This window comes from Xiphophorus maculatus, chromosome 14 (assembly GCF_002775205.1).
Source record: "Xiphophorus maculatus strain JP 163 A chromosome 14, X_maculatus-5.0-male, whole genome shotgun sequence".
NCBI lineage: Eukaryota > Metazoa > Chordata > Actinopteri > Cyprinodontiformes > Poeciliidae > Xiphophorus > Xiphophorus maculatus.
Window position 1 is genome coordinate 24,555,764 of NC_036456.1, and position 19,382 is coordinate 24,575,145.

General features: G+C 35.3%; 3 protein-coding genes across 6 annotated transcripts in view; all 3 read left to right on the plus strand.

The window, feature by feature from the left end:
- Window positions 1-1,572: 1,572 nt before the first annotated feature.
- Window positions 1,573-8,460, plus strand: LOC106700307. Of its 2 annotated transcripts, none has more exons than XM_023347084.1 (11): window positions 1,573-1,724; window positions 2,865-2,927; window positions 3,009-3,064; window positions 3,177-3,539; window positions 4,457-5,116; window positions 5,852-5,998; window positions 6,887-6,971; window positions 7,076-7,414; window positions 7,502-7,591; window positions 7,800-7,910; window positions 7,997-8,460. In XM_023347084.1, exons 7-11 carry the CDS (start codon window positions 6,926-6,928, stop codon window positions 8,083-8,085), a joined length of 675 nt encoding a protein of 224 aa, XP_023202852.1. In that variant the 5' UTR covers window positions 1,573-1,724; window positions 2,865-2,927; window positions 3,009-3,064; window positions 3,177-3,539; window positions 4,457-5,116; window positions 5,852-5,998; window positions 6,887-6,925; the 3' UTR covers window positions 8,086-8,460. The 2 variants fall into 2 exon arrangements, with proteins under 2 accessions (XP_023202852.1, XP_023202853.1); XM_023347085.1 differs by having other exon boundaries at window positions 3,180-3,539.
- Window positions 8,461-9,721: 1,261 nt separating this feature from the next.
- Window positions 9,722-16,425, plus strand: LOC111611179 (zinc finger protein OZF-like). The gene is made up of 2 exons (XM_023346961.1): window positions 9,722-10,061; window positions 12,763-16,425. The coding sequence occupies exons 1-2, from the start codon at window positions 9,998-10,000 to the stop codon at window positions 14,352-14,354; spliced, it is 1,656 nt and encodes a 551-aa protein (XP_023202729.1). The 5' UTR covers window positions 9,722-9,997; the 3' UTR covers window positions 14,355-16,425.
- A 1,826-nt stretch (window positions 16,426-18,251) lies between these two features.
- Window positions 18,252-19,382, plus strand: part of LOC111611164 (zinc finger protein 883-like) — a 40,568-nt gene continuing 39,437 nt past the window's right edge. For all 3 annotated transcript variants that reach the window (XM_023346888.1, XM_023346889.1, XM_023346890.1), the window contains exons 1-2: window positions 18,252-18,367; window positions 18,465-18,575. In XM_023346888.1, coding sequence (XP_023202656.1) covers window positions 18,488-18,575 — 88 coding nt within the window. In that variant the 5' untranslated portion in view covers window positions 18,252-18,367; window positions 18,465-18,487. The remainder of the gene's footprint in view (window positions 18,368-18,464; window positions 18,576-19,382) is intronic.

The following is a 19,382-nucleotide window of genomic DNA, read 5'->3' on the forward strand; positions in this document are numbered from 1 at the left end:
ATTAATAAAGTGGTTTTGAATTAGAATTGAATTTGAATTTGAAAAAAACTGCATTGAACAAGTATGAATAGTAATCTAAGCTTTAGTGAAGTTTCACAAATCCCAAACCTGGATTAAAATATTCTGCTATTAGAGCAGAATATTTTAATCCAGGTTTGAAGTGACACCTGACAGACGTGACAGAAACTGATGGACTCATCACTGCTGAGCTCCATTAAATCTACATTATATGAGTAACTGGTATACTTTAATTTACTGTATAAACTACATAAACAGTTGGTACAAAATGTTCCCTCATTCTGGTCGTCTTCATTCTGGTTCACCCTGACTTCACCACAGTCTGGATCTATTCCTAATATTCAGATCTCTCTGGATCAGACACTCAATAAAACAATAGAGCACTCTGCTGTGTTTTACATTAGTGTGTTAGCTTAAATTGTTGGATTAACTAAATAATTGTAAGTTAAAGTGTCCACCTCATTTTATAGAGTGTGTTCACAGTTTGGACGGAGTTGCATGTTCAGTTCATGTCTCTGAGAAACTAACTGTTATCAAATCAGACGGTTTCTGCTAAACTTCACTGTAAACAAAACATTACTGGGCTTAATGATAAACGCTGACAGGAAATCAGTTTCATGTTGAATTGTTGTTCATTCCTCTGCCTCAGTTTGAAACATAAATACAAAATGTTTTTTTAAAAGTGGTGGGGTTGCCCTCTTGTCTCACAGCAGTGTCATTTCTTTTAATAAGGATTAGTTAGCTTGTCTGATAGTTCAGATTGAGACAAAATAATCTCCGTGGAGAAGCAGAAGAGTTTCATTTATGTGTTGCTTCACACGACTACATTTACTGCACTTGTTCAGGCTTGTCCTCTCATAACATTTCTCATGTTTACTGAGGCCTGAGGAGCAAAAAGTGAAAATTATTCATCTGATATTTCTCTGAACTTCTAGTGAATTTGCTGGGACCAATCAGGTTTAAATATGTTCAGAGGTGGATCTATTTAATGATGACTTTGAACTTATTCAAAGATGATTTTTCAACACTTCTGTTCCACATATTAAGTGATTTCATTTGCTGCTTTGCATTTCTGACAGTTTTTTATATTAAACCTGTAAAATGTGGCATTAATTTTCTCAGGTGAAATCCAACAACTTGAAGGAAATTTGCAGGATTGTTTTGTCTTTTCCTGTTATTTCCTGATGATTAAACTCAATCATATTGTTAGAAAGTACTTTATCATTTTCATGAGCTGTAAATAATATTTCAATATTGTTAATAAATCCATATTTACCGCCATGTTGTCTGATGCCTGTATAAAATAAAGTGATTTTAATTTTAATCCAGTCAGTTTGGGGATTTGAAACAGTTTCTGTTTGTGCTTCATTTTCCTTTAATCATCTTGGAAAAGATCTTTTGTTTTACATGATGTCATGTGAATCCAATAATTTTAGAAATTTTAATGATTTCCCAAACATTCAGAGGGAAACAAAACGAAGAATCTCACTAAAATATTCTAAATACAAGGTTTCATCAGGTTGTCAAGCAGCTCCGCCCTTCACTCTGGTTTTATTTGCACCCTGTTTGGTTTCATTTTCAATCTTCCTTTTTTTGTCAGGCACAGGCTGGACAGAAGCTTTAACTTTTGATTCCGTTGTTTTTTTTTTTGTTTTGTTTTGTTTTCTGAAACCATAATTTCGTCCAAATAACCAATGAAGGAAAAGGTGAGCAGTTCAAATATAATCATATTCTCTTGGTTTAATGTTTTTGTTACGTTTCGTACTGACGATGAAAAGTCGCCATGACGATTAAAATGAGTTTCTTTGTGTTCAGAAACTAAAATGCTAAAATAAATACTTTATTTAATGCACATTTTGCATTTGAATCGTGTTCAGACAGAAAGTTAAAGATTATGTAACAGACGGTTTCTACAGGAAAACAGGAAATGCAAATATGATCATGATGAACAAAAATATTTTTCCTATTTAATATCAGAAATGATGATATTTTGCTGCTTAATTCAGAATCTGAACCAAATGACTTCTAGTTGATTCAACATGAACATTATTAATTCACTGGGTAAGAAAGTTTAGGAATAAAACAAAACAATCGACAAAGATCAAATATCGGACAGCTGGCGCCACCTGGTGACAGAAACATGTTCCTGCATGTTGCAGAGAAAAACAAACTTTCGGTTTAACTTTTATTCCCGTCGTAGAGACTTTAGTTCGTGATGATAAATGATAATTTTTTCATAAATATTAGGCAAGTGAGTATTTTTGACCATAACATTATTTTAGGCATATTTTCTAACTCCAAGCTGAATCTTAATAGCAGGTGATGTGTGGCTGTGGCCTGAAGAGGAGAATCATTGTGAACATATAGATATTCCTCAAATCATGACTCTAAACATTCAATCTTGAACATTCATGTTTGAGATTAAATAATATTTAAGATTAAATGAAAGTCTGTAGTTTCTGATTAATAACTTAATGCTCAAAACTAAAACTTGCCCAATTATTGTGCACACAGTGTATTTCTGTCACTGAAGTCTGATAATCAGAATAATTTGGAGGATCAGATGCTGTATTAACTAAACCACATCAGAATGTGGACGATCTGTTTCTAACTGCATCTCAGTGACGCTTCACCCAAAGTGCCACTCAGATTCTTCCATTTACATTCATGTTTGCAACAGCTTTTATTTTGGAAGGATAAATATTCTCAATCCTCAAATATAACATGTTCTAATATCTCTGTGTAATGAGACATTGACACTGAAAAGGATAACTGTCATATATAAATGTCTGGTTTAGTTTTGTAGCTGTCTAACATGAATCTTTTTATTGTTTTTTAATCTGCAGCACTTTTTGTAAAATACAACTAACAATCAAGAGGAGGACAGAAAAAATGAATGAAGGTTTAAGGTGGGAAGAATTTAATCAAGATGTTTATTTTACTCATAAAATCAGTTTAAGTTTAATGTAGTGACTTTGTTCCTGATTCAGGATGAAGATGATCTCCAGGATCCTGCTGCTCCTCATCCTCAGCTCATGTCTCTGTGGTCAGTCTCCATCTTGTCTTTGTGACAGAAAGCTCTCTAGATGGAGCTGAAAGACTCCCATGTTCCAGTTCTCAGTGTGTCTGCTCCTCTCTTTCCCTCTCTGTCTCCTCAGCAGCAACATTTGTAGTGAATGTGACACAGAGCAGCTATCAGGCAGAGGAGAACCACAGCATCACTCTGGAGTGGACCTTCACCACCAAGACTAATTCCTCTCCTTCCTCCCTCTTCATCTACTGTAAATTAAGGCAGAATCAGACGGATTTTGTCATCTACCATGTATTTATGGGCGTGGAAGCTTCTTTATACCTGGACAAAAGATTTACAGGATGAGTCCAGATTGACAAAGACGTCCTCAGAGAAGGACGAATCAGATTAAATGTGTCCAGACTGAGGACTGAAGACTCTGGTCTGTACCAATGTCAGGTCAACACAGAATATGGACAGGGCTCTGCCAGCCTTCAACTGAACGTTAAAGGTAAATTTAACTCAAAGTGCAATACTCAGTGTTTTTAAAAGATTTATCACAGTAACACTCAATGAGCTGCAGACGTCCAACAACGCTTCGAGCACAAATATCCTTTAACTTCCTGACTCACCAACAACAAAATCACCAGGAATTTAGGAAGTTAAACTCCAGAAATGACGATGTTTGTTCAAACTTTAATTTGTCAAACCAGAAACCAGGACAAACCTCTCCCAGGACCAACTTTGTGCCAAGAGTTATAATGCAACTGGATAACAGAAACATTGTTTCTAAAAGTTAACTTCAAAACAAAATTTAAATCACAACATGATGTTTTATCTCCTTTTCTGTCAGGCTGTTTTGCTCTTATTAAGGGGACATTTTTGGTCAAAACCATGACGGCTCTACAAGCCAAGCAGAAGAGTCAAGGATTGGAGAAACATTTAGTTTGTCCTTATTTACTATTTGTGGAGCATGTTTAGTTTGAAGGAACTTTTAAGATCTTTAAGGTTTATGAAAACATTGCCAAAAAGTATTTGAATCATACTAGAGAAACCATAAGATTATTTTATTTATTTTATGTTTCCTGTTATATTCAATTTCAACTGGGTGATAAATCAATTTGGATTATTGATTTTCTTTTTCTGAACATTTAATTTGTGAAAAATCTGGATTTTTTTTTCACCAGTGCATTGATAATGTTAGCATGTATCGGGTTTACCATGAGCAAGTTTCACCGCTTAGTTATTTGGACTTTGAATTCAGGTCAACAAAACCAGTTTCTGGAAATGTTTTCTGTCATTTATTTCTTTTTAGACAAAAAATTGAAAGAAAATATTAAAATTGGATTTAGAAAAAGGCATATATTATTTAAATGTACCACCAAATTAGTACAAACTGTAACTGAACCTTTTCCTGACTTCTTTCAGAACCTCAGACTGTCGGACCCACAGTGAGAACAGAACCAGAGAAAAAACAAACCACCAACCTTGGACTGATATTTATTCCTGTGGTTCTATCTGCTCTGATCTTTGGTATTATTTTATTAATCAGAAAGAGGAAATGAAAAAATCTGATGAGGATACAAAACGTCAGATCCACAAACCTTGAGGACTTTAATTCTGTTTGACATCAGTTTTAATCTGAACCAACACAAGTTTAAGCCCAAGACTCTTCAGGGTTTGGCTGAAACAGGCGGCTGTTATTCCTCTACTTTTCTACATCTTAATAAATTAAAACTGATGATCAGAATACAAGCCCAGGAGAATATAATACATACCTATTTAATTTTACGGCTGATTCTTATGTTTTAATACTTTTTAGCTGAAAGGTTCAAGTCTTTGTTTAATTTAACTTGAGCAGAAAAACCAGTTTGTAACCTGAGAGTTAAACCTTCATGTTGCTGACATAAATACGCCTCCTTCCTGTTTCCAATCACGAGTGAATCTGATGCAACAAATGCAGATAATAACTTCATCTACTGGACTTTCCTCACTCACAACGAAGCTTCAGTCACTGTCTGATCGTCTCTCCTGCTGAAAATATTAATAATCACAGTGAGGAGAATCGGCTCAATACTCCACTACAAAGTAAGAATCTGAAACTAATATATCAGTTTTACAGTCTGTGTCTTAATATTTTTAATTTTAAATTGTCATACACTCTTATTGTTTACAAGCAGTGACTGATTCAATATCACTTTATTTTTTACTTTAAAATAGATTTAAAGTGAATAAAGTTGCTGCTATTTCTGTTTAGTAGAAAACAAACCTGGTTATTTTCAGATGCTTCTTTTTATGTTTTTATGAATTGAATGTTTAACAAACAAAATTGTTTGACACAAATACTGAAAGAAGTTTCTACATCTAAACAGAAATTACTTCTGTATGTTGTAAAAATAAAATTAGGATGGAAATGTGTAAATAAAAGCTGAGCTTACAAAGAATATAAGCTTTTAGTTTTCTTTAAGCGCTCTATGAAAATGTTCTTTGTTTACACAGGCATTCAGTTTTTTAAGTTTAATGTCTCTGGAATCTGTTCTACATTTACAGAAATTCATAATCATGCAGCCAAATCATTAACATCTCCAACATGTTAATGTGATTGCTATAACACATTAAACAAAACATTCTGACATAGTTTTTATTGAACTAAAGTTTAATTTTTCTCTCCCTTGTTATTCTTTCACAACAACCTGATTAGCAGGTTTTGCTATCTGTGTAAAAAGCTGAGAAGGTCATTTTTATGTTCACTGAATTTTTATGTTTAACAAATGTTAAGCTGAGTCAGGTTTAAAGTTCAGAAATGTTCTGGTATCATTTCAGGTCACACCTGAGAGAGATGAATCCGGAAGAAGAGCTTCAGTCACACATCTTTTTCTACATTGGTTCACGTTACGACGAGCTCTTGGATCCCGGCTGTGGCTGACAAACAGAAATCAAAAGGTCTGACGGCTCCTGGAAAAACTGCAGGTGGGAAATTAAAAACATCTGACAACAACATTTCACTGTCATCTTCCAACTCAGAGTAGAAAGTTTTTTTATTCGAGTCACTATAAGAACAAATGTTCTGGGTTTGTTCCTGCTTTACTGAGCTGCTGAGAGAAACTTCTCTGGCTTTTATTTGTTGCTGCATTTTCTGTGAGGTTGTTTTCATAATATCCAAACAAAACAGTCAATTTTGAAATTTAATTTCCCTGTAATCTATTCTACTTTAATGAAGTAAGTAATATCCTGCAAAGTGCAATAATTTGAGCTGAAATGTTGCTTATTCTTTAAATGTCTCACTATTGGCATCGATAAATATTCCTTTCCTCACAGTTTCAGTAACACTGGACTCAACAGAACCAATGATGAAAAAATTTCCTGTTTTCATCAGTTTATTGGAAATAAATAAAATCTTAAACTAAAGATTCTCCTTTCAAAACACAGCAAGGTGTGAGAATAACAACTAGTAATGCTGTACCGACTGTAATAATTAAAATATTTAGAAACTAATCCGATTTTTTACTTTTAAAAATTAATTCTGTGTTTAGACTTGTTTTTACTTCTTTAATTTACAGAAATTTGGTAAAAGACTTTCCTGTTTCTTTTTATTAAACGTATTATTGAGCTTATTGCTTACGCTAAACTGAACTTTATGTGGGAAAAGCTGTGAAATTTTACATTATTTATTAATCTGCTGACATTACATAATTTCTGGTTAATTTCATGACTTTAACATAATGAAATGTTAATTATCTAATGATTAATTTTAGCTATTATTTCTGAAAGACTGACAACTCCCTAACAGTTATTCGTCAACTATAAATAAAACTTTTCTGTTACTAAAACACTGAAATGTTCCTCTTTGTTTTGCAGAAACGTCTCTTTGGTTTTTGTTCTTCTGACCTTGAGAAAATGAGTTTGTTCTTCCTCCTTCTTCACCTGACCTGCTCTGTTCAGGGTGAGTTTCTACATTTCATGCAAACTCTGGGTTTGTTGTTGCTGCTGCAAGCGTCGCATCTTCCTTGTGGCGACACGGTTGACATGGTTGACGTTTCTCTGCAGGAATATTTACAGGTGAAACGCCTCCAGCTGTTCACGAAACAGAAGAAGACGACAACTTCACCCTCGGCTGGGACAGCCTGACCCAAACCAACACGACCCTCACCAGTGTGATGTGTTTTCTCCTGCTGAGTCCTCCTAAAGTCCTGTATCGAAAGATAAGTGGAGCTGAGGCCCCAGAGTCTCAGGATGGACAGTTTTCAGGACGAGTTCAGAGTGAAGGGAGAGAAGGGCGACTCAGACTCCACCTGTTCAGACTGAGGACTGAAGACTCTGGAAGTTACCGCTGTGACCTGGCTGCTTATAACCAGGTGTTGAGGAAATGGGAGCTGCAGACTTCAGGTAATTCAGCAGATTTCACTCTCTGCTTGCAGCTCATTAAACCTGATCTCTGTTGTTCGTCGTGGATAAAACTGTTTTCTCCCACAGTGACGTTTGTCCTGAACGTGACCAAAACCTCTCGCGGAGACACGTCTGCGTCTCTGAACACACCAAAGCCTCGCCTCAGCGCTACTGCAGGTGGGTCGGCTGTTACCGTGGCAATCACGATTGTCCCCGTATTGTTCTTGCAAAAGCGTTTTTTGCAAAAACAATAACTTCAAGGAACTTTATTATTAATCAGGTTAAAATTTCATCATCTGCATCACAGTCAATGTTCATCTTGTTAGCAATATTTCATGTGCAGCATATGTTGTATGAAATAACAGAAATATGTGTCTCCTTTCAGAAAAACAAAAGCTTCAAATAATCATGGTTACATTTGGCACAGTTATACTAGTTTTCTTCCTACTTGGTGTTGCAATTCTGGCTTGTAGACTTTCTGGAATACAATGCACAGGTGGGTTTTATTTACTGTCTTTATTGGATCTGTTCTGTGTTTCGTTGTTGGTCCATTTTGACTTCAGTGTGTTTCCAATCCTACAGGTTGTCTAACCGGAAATATGGATGAATTAGAGGACATAGAAATAAACGGGAATGATTTTGAAGAGATGAACCTTATGATCAACTACTGAGCAGATCATCTTCCATCCGCATCTGCTCCAGATGTTCATCATTTCATCTCTTCGATTTTTGCCTCCAGAGATTCTTCTAACAAATTACCATCAGCTTATAGAATAGAAACTGTCTAAGTGTATTTATTAACCCCCAAATGGTACATCCTGACTATTTCCTTCTTCTCTGATCAACTTTGTCGCCGTTTCTGACATTAAGTGGAATTTTGCAAAACTGAAGTGTATCTACACAATCCATCAAAGCAACAATGTGTTAATATATTTATGGCATTGAATCATTTAACCAAACATTAATGTTCTTAGGGTTTCATTTATGAACTTTTAGGGTTTGTTTTATTTTTAATAGCAAAGTTATATTTTATGTTACTGCTCATATTTGATGTATGTTATGTTTTATGGTTTGCTTTAAAAATTAAAATGAAGAAAAAAAAATCATCTTTCTGAATGAAAAGTCAGTAATCAAGAAAAGGACGGTGATTTTCACTCTCAGCACTTTCTATTGCAAGAACAGTAAGAAGACATGCTCAGTGTTTCAGTCAGATTTGTTCTCTTACAGTCACTCACTGCGAACCAACATTTCTGGCTAATCATCAGAGTGTTGACAAAGACCATCAAAACCCCTCCCTGAGATCCAGTAGGGTGAAAATATAAAATTATACAAACTACTAAAAATAGCACATTTCTAAAACTCCACTAACAACGAACCTCTCAATAACATTCTAATTTATTTTATTACAATATTCAATAGTACTGAATATTGAAGTGGAAAAGTCAAAGCGGAACCAAAAATCCGAGCCACCGTGACACGCACGGAAGATAAAGACAAAGGACAGATTGTGCTGTTAGCTTTTCTGCTGTAGTTTGAAGGACGGTTTGGCGTTTTGTGTAAATATTTGAGTGATTTCAGTCGGTGGAAATCCGTTCATCCTCTTTTGCCAACGGGCAGGTAACTCCTGCTGACGAAACATTCACAGAGTTTAACGATTGTAACGTCATTTCCGACGAAGAGATGAGCGATCAACACAGACAGCTGGACTCCGCCAGGACACCAGTGATCATTTTACACCGAATAGGTACGAAAAACCTTCACTTTTTACTGATAACATGAAGTACCAAAGCGGGCAGAGCCTGTACGAAACCTGAGTGAAGTTGCGCCCCCACCGTCTTCAAATCAGACAAAATTGGTGTCGAAACGTTTTGCTGCTTTGGCTTTGAAGATATTAATGAAAGGTCAAAAGGTCAACCAGCCTCCCCACTATTATAAAATCAAACAAAATAGGTGCCAATCAACTCGGCTACGTTTGTGCAGCAAACATTTTTGTTTATGCCGCAATCATTTTAAGTGGGGCGGGGCTGGTTGACCTTTAACCTTTCATTAATATCTTCAAAGCACGAACGTAGTCGAGTTAATTGACTCGACTTCTTCGTCTGATTTGAAGAAGGGGGGGCTGGTTGACCTTTGATGACCTCTAAAAACATTTCTTTATATCTTTAAAATGATAGCAGCACAGACGAAAAATTTAGCTGCACAACAGCAGCACAAACGTTTGACACCAGTTTTGTCTGATTTGAAGAAGGTGGGGGGCCAACTTTACTCAACTTTACTCAACTAAAAGGAAGCATCACAGAAAATGATGCAACACTGGAAGCAAACTGAGGAACCAGGCCCTGACTTAGTCACGCGGTGCGTCTCGCTCACGCGGCTTCAAACCTCACATCCTGCTCCAGGAAAAGCCTCGATAAAACCTTCATAAAAATCTTCCTGGATTACTCAACACACGCTCTGAAACCTCGGCACAGAAAACACATCGCTAGTTTTAGGCAAATGTTTGAATGTTTTCAGTAAAAATCTCTTCAGTTTGAAGAAACATTCACAGAGTTGAAAGAAATTAATGTCAAGATTGAGAAAGAGATGGAGGATCAGCTCAGACTGGTGGATTTTACCCGGATACCGAAGATCATCTTACACCGGATAGGTACGAAACACCTTCACGTTTTACTGATGATGTGAAGCGCGAAGCAGACAAAAGCTGGAGGAAATACACGAGACAGATGAAAGGAAACAATGTGTGAGACCGAATTAGGATAAATATTTTACAAAATAAGATAAATTGATGAATACGACTGAAATATAGGACTGGTTGGCCATCGAGGTTCTGGAGATTTCCCGAACGATAAAGTGCGTCTGCGTTTTTTTATTTTATTCTTTGGCAAGCCGTTCTATCATTTAATGGGCTTCACCACACTTAGTTCTATGTATCTGAAATTAGTAAAAGATGTGGCTGTGTGGAGCCACCCAGTCTTGAGAGATTTTTTTCTCTGGATCTTTGGCTTTTCTTGTCCTCACTGTCAGAATCGGAATAGATCTGAGTTTTCCTGGATCAACAAAACATTTTATTAAAGGGAACCTATTGTGGATAATTTCCATTTTGCACATTTTTGTTGTGCTTCACTTGGAGTTTCTATTAAAGCAACTAATAAAAACCACCCAGCCATTTTTTGGCAATAAGTTGATGTTTTTTGGTGCCTGGAAAACAGTAGAGACTATAAAATTGGTCTTGATTTGCTCAGATTTGGGAAATCGGTGATCAGCCGATTCTTTAATGTGAAGCAAAGGTAGAATCTTAACTACCTTTGCAAAGGTTTAGAAATGAGTCACTGTCCCCTATTGCTCTGCCCTGAGAGAGGTTTGATGGACAAACAAACCCATCAGGTCATGTCTGCACTAAATAAGTCACCCAAAAATAAAATCCACAATCATAATCGCCAGGTTAGGCTCTTTCAACACCATCGGTCAAATATTTTACTTTGATGCCCAAACAGTGACAACGCTGTTAAGTCCTATCGTATCTGTAGTTTTTATTAAACTTCCAGGAAGTAAATTAGCTGTTTGAAGGTCTAAACATACACAACTCATCACCTTTGCAGTGAAATTATTAAAGATTTTGGAAAAATCTGTATAAATAGGTTAATGGTGAACTTCTTTACCACAGGTAATTTAGGCTGCTGAATAACAGAAAGGCATCCATTTTAGGCCATCCACAATAGTTTCTTGGATATTGCTGGTAGGACATAGGACTTTTTTTTATTTTTATTTTTTTAAAGAAATCATATTTTAGAGAATTTATGACTTGCTCCAAAATGTTTGGGGTTTTTTATGCATTTTATTGAAACTTCCTTGCTAAATATCAGTTAGGTTGCTGCATCAGATAAAAACAAAACATTTATTTTTTGCTAGCTTCGCTACGTAGCCACATTTAATTTACAGAAAGTGTGGTCCTTTCGTGTATTGATAAGCCTGGGGCGCCACGCACATTGATTCTGCAGGTATGGAGCCAATATAATATTGAAGCTCACAAACTAATCTTTATTTTGATACCCATTTTGTGGGGTTTATTTTTCATAATTCATTCGCTATTTGACAATCTGATCAGAGATTTTTATACTTTTATGATTTAAAAAATAACCCTTGACAAACTGGGTATGTCTTTGATTTAGGGTTGAATATGATATTAGTGTTGACCCAGTCGGTCATTTGTTCGTGACGCCCGATCCGATTTTGTTGGACAGTGCCTCGGCGCTTTATCACAAGGAGTGTTCAAATTAGCATAAATGATGCTTTTTAATCAGGCTTTTGAGAAAAATTATAAAAACAATTTTAAGTGTTTTATTTGCTTCAACGTACATAAAATGGGTATTATTGGAAAGGAAAATTAGTCAACGGTGCAGTTGTGCTACCAACACTGTTGCCTTGCAGCAAGAAGGTCCTGGGTTCGATTCCCGCCCCGGGGTCTTTCTGCACGGAGCTTGCATGTTCTCCCTGCGCATGCTTGGGTTTTCTCTGGGTACTCCGGCCTCTCCCACAGCCCATAAACATGATTGTTAGGTTAATTGGTGTGAGTGTGTGTGTGTGCATGGTTGTTTGTCCTGTCAGTCTCTGTGTTGCCCTGTGACAGACTGGTGACCTGTCCAGGGTGACCCCGCCTCTCACCCGGAACAATAGCTGGAGATAGACACCAGCACCTGAAAATGGATGGATGGATGGTGTTGCTTTGGTAAAGAAATATTCTGAAAAGGACATTTGATGATGGGAAGTGACCAGTACGCGTTCTCTCCTATGCCTCAGTGGAAAGAGCGTTATTGCAGGTACTTACCCGGAGTTGGAGTTGAGGAGTGCACAGCTGTCACGACGTACTGCAAAGGCCATTTGAGACTCTAAAGTAACTGCAACAGGCCCAAGTCCTGCTGCTGTGTGGAATATGTGTCTGGGAGCCACCAGGTTAAGATATTGCCATTTAGTTTGCTCACCCGGATGACATGATATGTTTTGAGTGACATCTAGTTCATTCTGGTTAGAAGAACCACTCTTGTTGAATTAATATTCAAACGTACAGGAAAAACACACACAAAAAAACACAAGCACATTTTTTTTCAATATGGTCTGATGATAAATCTGAACTGGCCTGAAATTATTTTAGAATTACCAAAATAATTTCTATGCATTCATATGGGCTTATGCCCATATGAGTGTTAAATTTGTGGTATGATTTTCATACATAAAAAATTGTAATTTTAGTATAATCTAAGAAAAGACTGTTTAGATTCATCAAGGGATTAAAGTGAAGGGTTCATTGTTTGACTCAAAATTAAAAGTTTTTGTTTTGTGTTTTGGTCCAGATCTCCAACATTGTTCTGTGTGTAAAGACGACGGGATTTTCAATGACCTCAGCAACCAGGAGGGGAAGTTCACTTTAAAACAAGAGGAACCAGAACCTCTGCAGATAAAACAGGAGCAAGAAGAACCAGAACATCAACAGCTCAAAGAGGAAAAGAAGCAACTCTGCATCAGTCAGGATGAAGAGCATCTTGTGCTGAAACAGGAGACTGATGACATTTTGGTGATTCCTCTTAATGTGCAAATAATCCACAATGAAACAGAACCACAGAGGAACCAACTCATCTCTCATGGCTCTGCTGAGGATGAGAACCAGGATCAGGAAGGAAGCAATTCTGAAGACCCAGGAAAAAAGAGAGATGAAGAACAGAAACAAAAGGAGAAATATGAGAAAACCAAACTGCAGAAAGGTCAAACTGAAAGTTCAAAACAAAAAACATACAAGAAAGCTCACCCACAACAAAAACTATATTCTTGTAAAATCTGTGATGAAGCCTTTTCTCAAAGCAGTTTGTTGACGACACACATGACAACTCACACTGACAAGAACCCTTTCACATGTTCAACCTGTGGAAAAAGTTTCACATGTAGATCATCGTTACTTGGTCACATGATGATTCACACAGGTGAGAAGCCTTTCTCTTGTGTGACCTGTGGAAAAAGCTTCCAACGTAAAAGCAATTTAACTAGACACACGATAATTCATACAGGTGTGAAGCCTTTCTTATGTAGGACTTGTGGAAAATGTTTCCGTTATAAAAGCAATTTAACTAGTCACATCAGGACTCATACAGGTGAGAAACCTTTCTTATGTGGGACTTGTGGAAAAAGTTTCTATCAAAAAAAATATTTAACTACTCACAACAGGATTCATACACATGAGAAACCATTCTCATGTAGGAGTTGTGGGAAAGGTTTTGGTCAAAAAACCAGTTTAATTAGTCACATGAGGATTCATACAGGTGAGAAACCATTCTCATGTGGGACTTGTGGAAAAAGTTTTGGTCATAAAAGCAGTTTAAATGGTCACATGAGGACGCATACAGGTGAGAAACCATTCTCATGTAGGACTTGTGGAAAATGTTTCCATTATAAAAGCAATTTAACTAGTCACATCAGGACTCATACAGGTGAGAAACCTTTCTTATGTGGGACCTGTGGAAAAAGTTTCCATCATAATAGCAGTTTAGTCACTCACATGTGGATTCATACAGATAAGAAGAATTTCTTATGTGGGAGTTGTGGAAAAAATTTCCATCAGCAAAGCAGTTTAACTTGTCACATGAGGATTCATGCAGATGAGAATCCTTTCTCATGTAGGACTTGTGGAAAAAGTTTCCATCATAAAAGAAGTTTAACTAGACACATGAAGACTCATACAGGTGAGAAATCTTTCTCATGCAGGACTTGTGGAAAAGGTTTCTTTCAAAAAAGCAATTTAACTAGTCATATGAGTATTCATACAGGTGAAAAGCCTTTCTGGTGTGGGATATGTGGAAAAGGTTTCTGTCGAAAAGACTATTTATCTGTTCACATGACAACTCATACAAGTGGTGTTTCTTATGTGCAACCTGTGGAAAAGGCGTCCTTCTAAATTGCCAGTTAACTTTTAACATGGGAAAAAATTCTTGTTTGCTGTACGCCAAAATTCATAATTACTTCAAAAATGTTCATCTGTTATATTTTTCATCCATGGAAGTTGCCATTTTTTCGCTTGATGGGTTGATGGTGCATAATGGTCCATTCTGTACTGGAATCTACGGCGTAAACACAAGAAGGCTAACTTTACCTGAGTACTTTATCATGTTGCATTTGTCTGGTGTAATTTTACATAATGCGACACCATAATCTTTGACGAAATAAAACAGACGAAACAAAACTTCCACAGGTAGGATGTATTGATAATAAATCTGCCGAGTAAGCAGTATGTGACGTAGCATCGATGTGCGCATTACCACAAGGTAGGACGGATTCATGGGTAGCACAGATGGCTAGAACACCTGTTCAATTTAAAAAGACGTTGCTCATCGCTGTTTTGGCTGGACATAGCTGGGCAGTTGGACCACTGTACATCATTTACCCAGAATGCATTGCAGCGTGAACAACACGGTGACTTTGGCGTGACAATATTTTTATTAAAATGTATAAGAACTAAACAGCCTACAGTATTATTACTGTATTGTTTCTACATCTAAAATGAATATTTCTCAAAGTTTATTATTACAACTAATCATTTATCCTTTTAAAGAAACAATGGATTTGAAAGCTTTAAGATTTAAACTCGTAAAGCTGTTGGAATCATTATATGTCTATTCTTTGTTGTACTTTTACTTTTACTCCATTAATTGTGGTTACATGATGCATATTAGCTGTTACTATATACACTGTTAGGTTACAATTTAATTGCCTGTTGGGAATTATGTTTTTTTAATCTATGTATGCTTTAGTTTTTCATTATTTACTCTTCAGGTTATGATTTTGGGGGAAATACTGTTGATTATATGATGACAACAAAGCAGGCAGAAGGTTTGATAAGTTATGATGAAACCTGAGATGAGATCTGCATTACTTTATTCTCGTTATATTTACTCTAAACTGAAAATTTATTTTAACCCATTTGTGTTTGTTTATGTATCTGTATTTGGTTGAGAATTTGTTTAGTATTTATGATGTTAGTAAATGTATTGGTTATATAAATTACATTTCCGTCATAAATGTAACTAGCAAAAACTGTTTGTTTTTTATTTGTAATTCTTTGTTTTTGAAGCATTGAGAAGATTACACAAGCTTGATTTCACCTCAAGGTCACAGTTCCAGTCTGTGATCAATTACAAAATTCCTCCTCTTTACCATTTACAAAAACAGAACACAAATAGGGGACAAGTGGGTATTATTTTGAAAATACATTACTTTTATGTATAAGGATATTATACAGCCCACAGACTCTTCCATAATTGAAATCTGATACAAATGTTTTTCATTGTCAGGTAGAAATTCTGTTACCCACAATAAAGGTGGTGAATTTAAAAGATATTCTTGTATTAGAGATATTTTCAATATTTGTGTGTATTTCTGTCCAATATTGTCTTATAACTGTACAGTCCCGAAGTATATGCCAGTGGTTGTGTTCTGTGTTTCCACATTGTCTCCAGGACTTCGGCTTCTCCTGGTTCAACACATTTTTTGTTTTGATGTTATGAAAAATATAATCAAGTTAAATTCTCCATGAATATAAATTTATACATTTCCAAGCAGTCGAGCAATAACCATGCCATTCTTCTTCTGCGGTTTTCATTTTACTTTTCCCATTTTGTTTTCACATATGAAGTTTACTGTATTTTGTAGTCATAGATCCTTTATATAGAGCCGTGATATAATAAGTTTTTAGGATTTTGCCTGATATGCCATTAGTATTTCATTAAGCACTGACTCCTGCTAATAGTTTTGTGATTAAGATAATGATTTTACCTTTAGATATCTATAAAAATCCTGTTTTTCCTAGTTATAGCTTGTTTTATCCATTATTGAGAAATGTATTGCTATACCTTGGGGTGACCAATTAGGGAATCCGGTATCTGTTTAATTTGGTTTAAATTTGAGGTTATAAGCACAACATCTTATAATTATCAGGTTATCATGTAGTTTATATTCCTGTTTAACTTCTATCCATATTTTTAATTGGGATTTTATCCAAAGATTTTCAGTTTTGAGTTGAATCTGTACTAAATCTTTATTCCAGGAGATTGTCTGCAGAAGAGCTAATTCAATGTCCTTCCATTGAGCATTAGAGTTTTTATTACAGATGTTTATCAAGGCTTTAATGTGTGCAGATTAGAAATGACTCTTTAAATGTGGTACTTTCTGCTCCCTTTTTCTTTTGAGAGCTGTAGTATTTTAAATCTAGTTCTGAGCGTTTTCCCTAAACATATAAATCTGGAAAGCATTGTATCCTGCTATATTAATTGTTTTGTTTTTTGTAATTTCTACCATTAGGGTTTGGAACAAGAAGATGAATCTTGGTAATAGGTTCATTTTCACAGACTCTGACCTAGAAGTCAGGAAGGAATTCAGATTTGGAGAGATGGAACAACAATGACTAAACATGTATCCAAACAAATGTTGAAAGGTCCAGAAAACTAACATGTCAGCAAAATGCAGCCTAAGCAACAGTAGATATGTCAATACTGGAAAAGAAGCAAGATAAATCTTACATTGTAGATAATTGTTCAGTACAGTTACATTTAAATAATTATCAATATATTCAAATTTATCCAGATGCATCAAAAATAACTGGAAAAATAGGAATAGCTTTTGTAGTACCAGAATTCAATATAAAAATAGGAAAACGAATTACAGATGGATTATCAGTTTATTAGCTTTACAATGAGTAGAAGACATAAAACCATTAAAAACAGTAATTTGTTCAGATTCAAGTTCTGCATTATTCAGTTTAAAATATAATCAATAAGTTAGTAGGATGGACATTTTATTAGAAATACTTCATACATTATTCAGAATAAAAAATATGGGTTTGATAGTTATATTTATATGGGTTCCAGCACATACTGGAGTAGAAGGAAACGAGAAGGCAGATAAAATGGCAAAGAGGGCAATTCAGAATAATATTAGTTTTACAGTTAAAACAAGTAAATCCGAGGGAAAGAGCGTTGTTAAAGAAAAACTGATGAAAAATGGCAAAAAAGGTGGGATGAAGGAAAAACCGGAAGATGGTTTTATAAAATTCAGAGGATGGTGGGAGAAAGAAGAAATGGAAGACGAACTAGAAAGGAGGAAAGAGTGATAACAAGGTTAAGACTTGGACATACAGGACTTAGTTATACACAATTTAAAATACAAAAGCATACTACTGGCAAATGTGATTACTGTGAAAAATATGAAACAATAGAACATGTTATATTGGAATGCCATAAGTATGAAAGAGAGAGAACAAATATGAGGAGAGAGTTTGAATGTATTAAAGGAAAGATTAATTTATTAGATATTCTGAGGAAGAATTTGGGGAGTAAACATATAAAAATAGTTATTCAGTTTCTAAAGAAAACAAAATTAATTCACAGAATTTGATTATGGTAGGTGTGTTTGTGAATCTGTGCATGATATAGGTGGGTAGAATATAAAGTTATATATAAGTATGTATGCATGTGTGTGTGTGAGTATAGATAGGTATAAATATTTATATGTATAGGTAGGATTTATTTATTTATTTATTATTATTATAATTAGTAGTAGTATTAGTAGTAGTTTATATATATATATATATGTATATATATATATATATATATATATATATATATATATATATATATATATATATATATATATATATATATATATATATATATATATATATATATATATAGACCATTACGAACCACACTCCATACCAGTAAGTGGCGGTAATGCTACTAAACGTTTGTTGCCAACCGCCAATAAATCCTAGAAGAAGAAGACTCAGTCACGTGGTACAGCTTCAAACGTCACATCCTGCTCCAACAACAAAAGCCTCGATTCACTCTTCACAAAAATCCTGGTTTTCTCCTCACACGCTTCGAAGCCTCGGCACAGAAAGAACGTCGCTAGTTTTAGGTAAATATCTGAGTGTTTAAAGTAAAAATGTCGTCAGTTCAGCATCAGAGAGCTTTTATTAACGAGATGTTAACTCCTGATGAAAAAACATTCACAGAGTGGAAAGAAATCAACGTCAAGATGGAGGAAGAGATGGAGGAAGAGATGGAGGATCAGCGCAGACTGATGGATTTCAGCCAGATACCGAGGATCATCTTACACCGGACAGGTACGAAACACCTTCGCGTTTTACTGATGATATGAGGCGCGAAACGGACAAAAGCTGGAGGAAATACAGGAGACAGATTAAAGGAAACAATGTTTGAAACCGAATTAGGATGAATGTTTTACAGAAATAAATTAACTGATAAGACAGAAACAGAGCGCTGGTTGGACTTCGGGAGGTTCGGGAGAGCAGGTCGATTCCAAAAAATATTATTATTATTATTATTATTATTATTATTATTATTATTATTATTATTATTATTATTAATATTATTATTCCATAAATGCATCAGCGTTTTCTATGGCAGGCCGTTCTGTTAATAAATGAGTTTACCAAACTTTCATTCTGTATATCTGAAATTAGTTTCCGACTAGAAATGTTTAAACAATATAATTATGTTTTTGATCAGACAAAATATGTCTTTGAGGTATATTTAATTACATCCTGACTAGAATAAATGACATCAGATTTACCATTAATGTATATGGTGGTTTCAATTCAAGATATCTATAGTGTTTTACTATCTGAAGCACATATTTCATATAATCAAATTATGACTAGTCAAAGTAAAGTTGAGTTATCCCACTTTTTGTTTCCAACTACTCACAATTCAAACCCAAACGATAAGCAACACCATTGTTCTGTCTATGGGGTTTGCAGAGCTGAGAAACCAGCAGATAAACATTTTACAAGTAAATGGAGACACAAAGTCTCCAGAGAATTTATTTTTCCGGAATCTGTGGCTTTTCTTGTCAATCAATCAATCAATCAATCAATCAATCAATCAATCAATCAATCAATCACATTTTA

What these genes read in the sequence shown, in the direction of transcription:
- LOC106700307 (XM_023347084.1), top strand. Translation starts at nt 6,926, where the DNA reads ATGAGTTTGTTCTTCCTCCTTCTTCACCTGACCTGCTCTGTTCAGG. An exon ending in TCGCCTCAGCGCTACTGCAG is followed by an intron (nt 7,592 to 7,799) that starts GTGGGTCGGCTG and finishes GTCTCCTTTCAG; the next exon opens with AAAAACAAAAGCTTCAAATA. An exon ending in TTCTGGAATACAATGCACAG is followed by an intron (nt 7,911 to 7,996) that starts GTGGGTTTTATT and finishes CCAATCCTACAG; the next exon opens with GTTGTCTAACCGGAAATATG.
- LOC111611179 (XM_023346961.1), top strand. Translation starts at nt 9,998, where the DNA reads ATGGAGGATCAGCTCAGACTGGTGGATTTTACCCGGATACCGAAGATC. An exon ending in GATCATCTTACACCGGATAG is followed by an intron (nt 10,062 to 12,762) that starts GTACGAAACACC and finishes GTTTTGGTCCAG; the next exon opens with ATCTCCAACATTGTTCTGTG.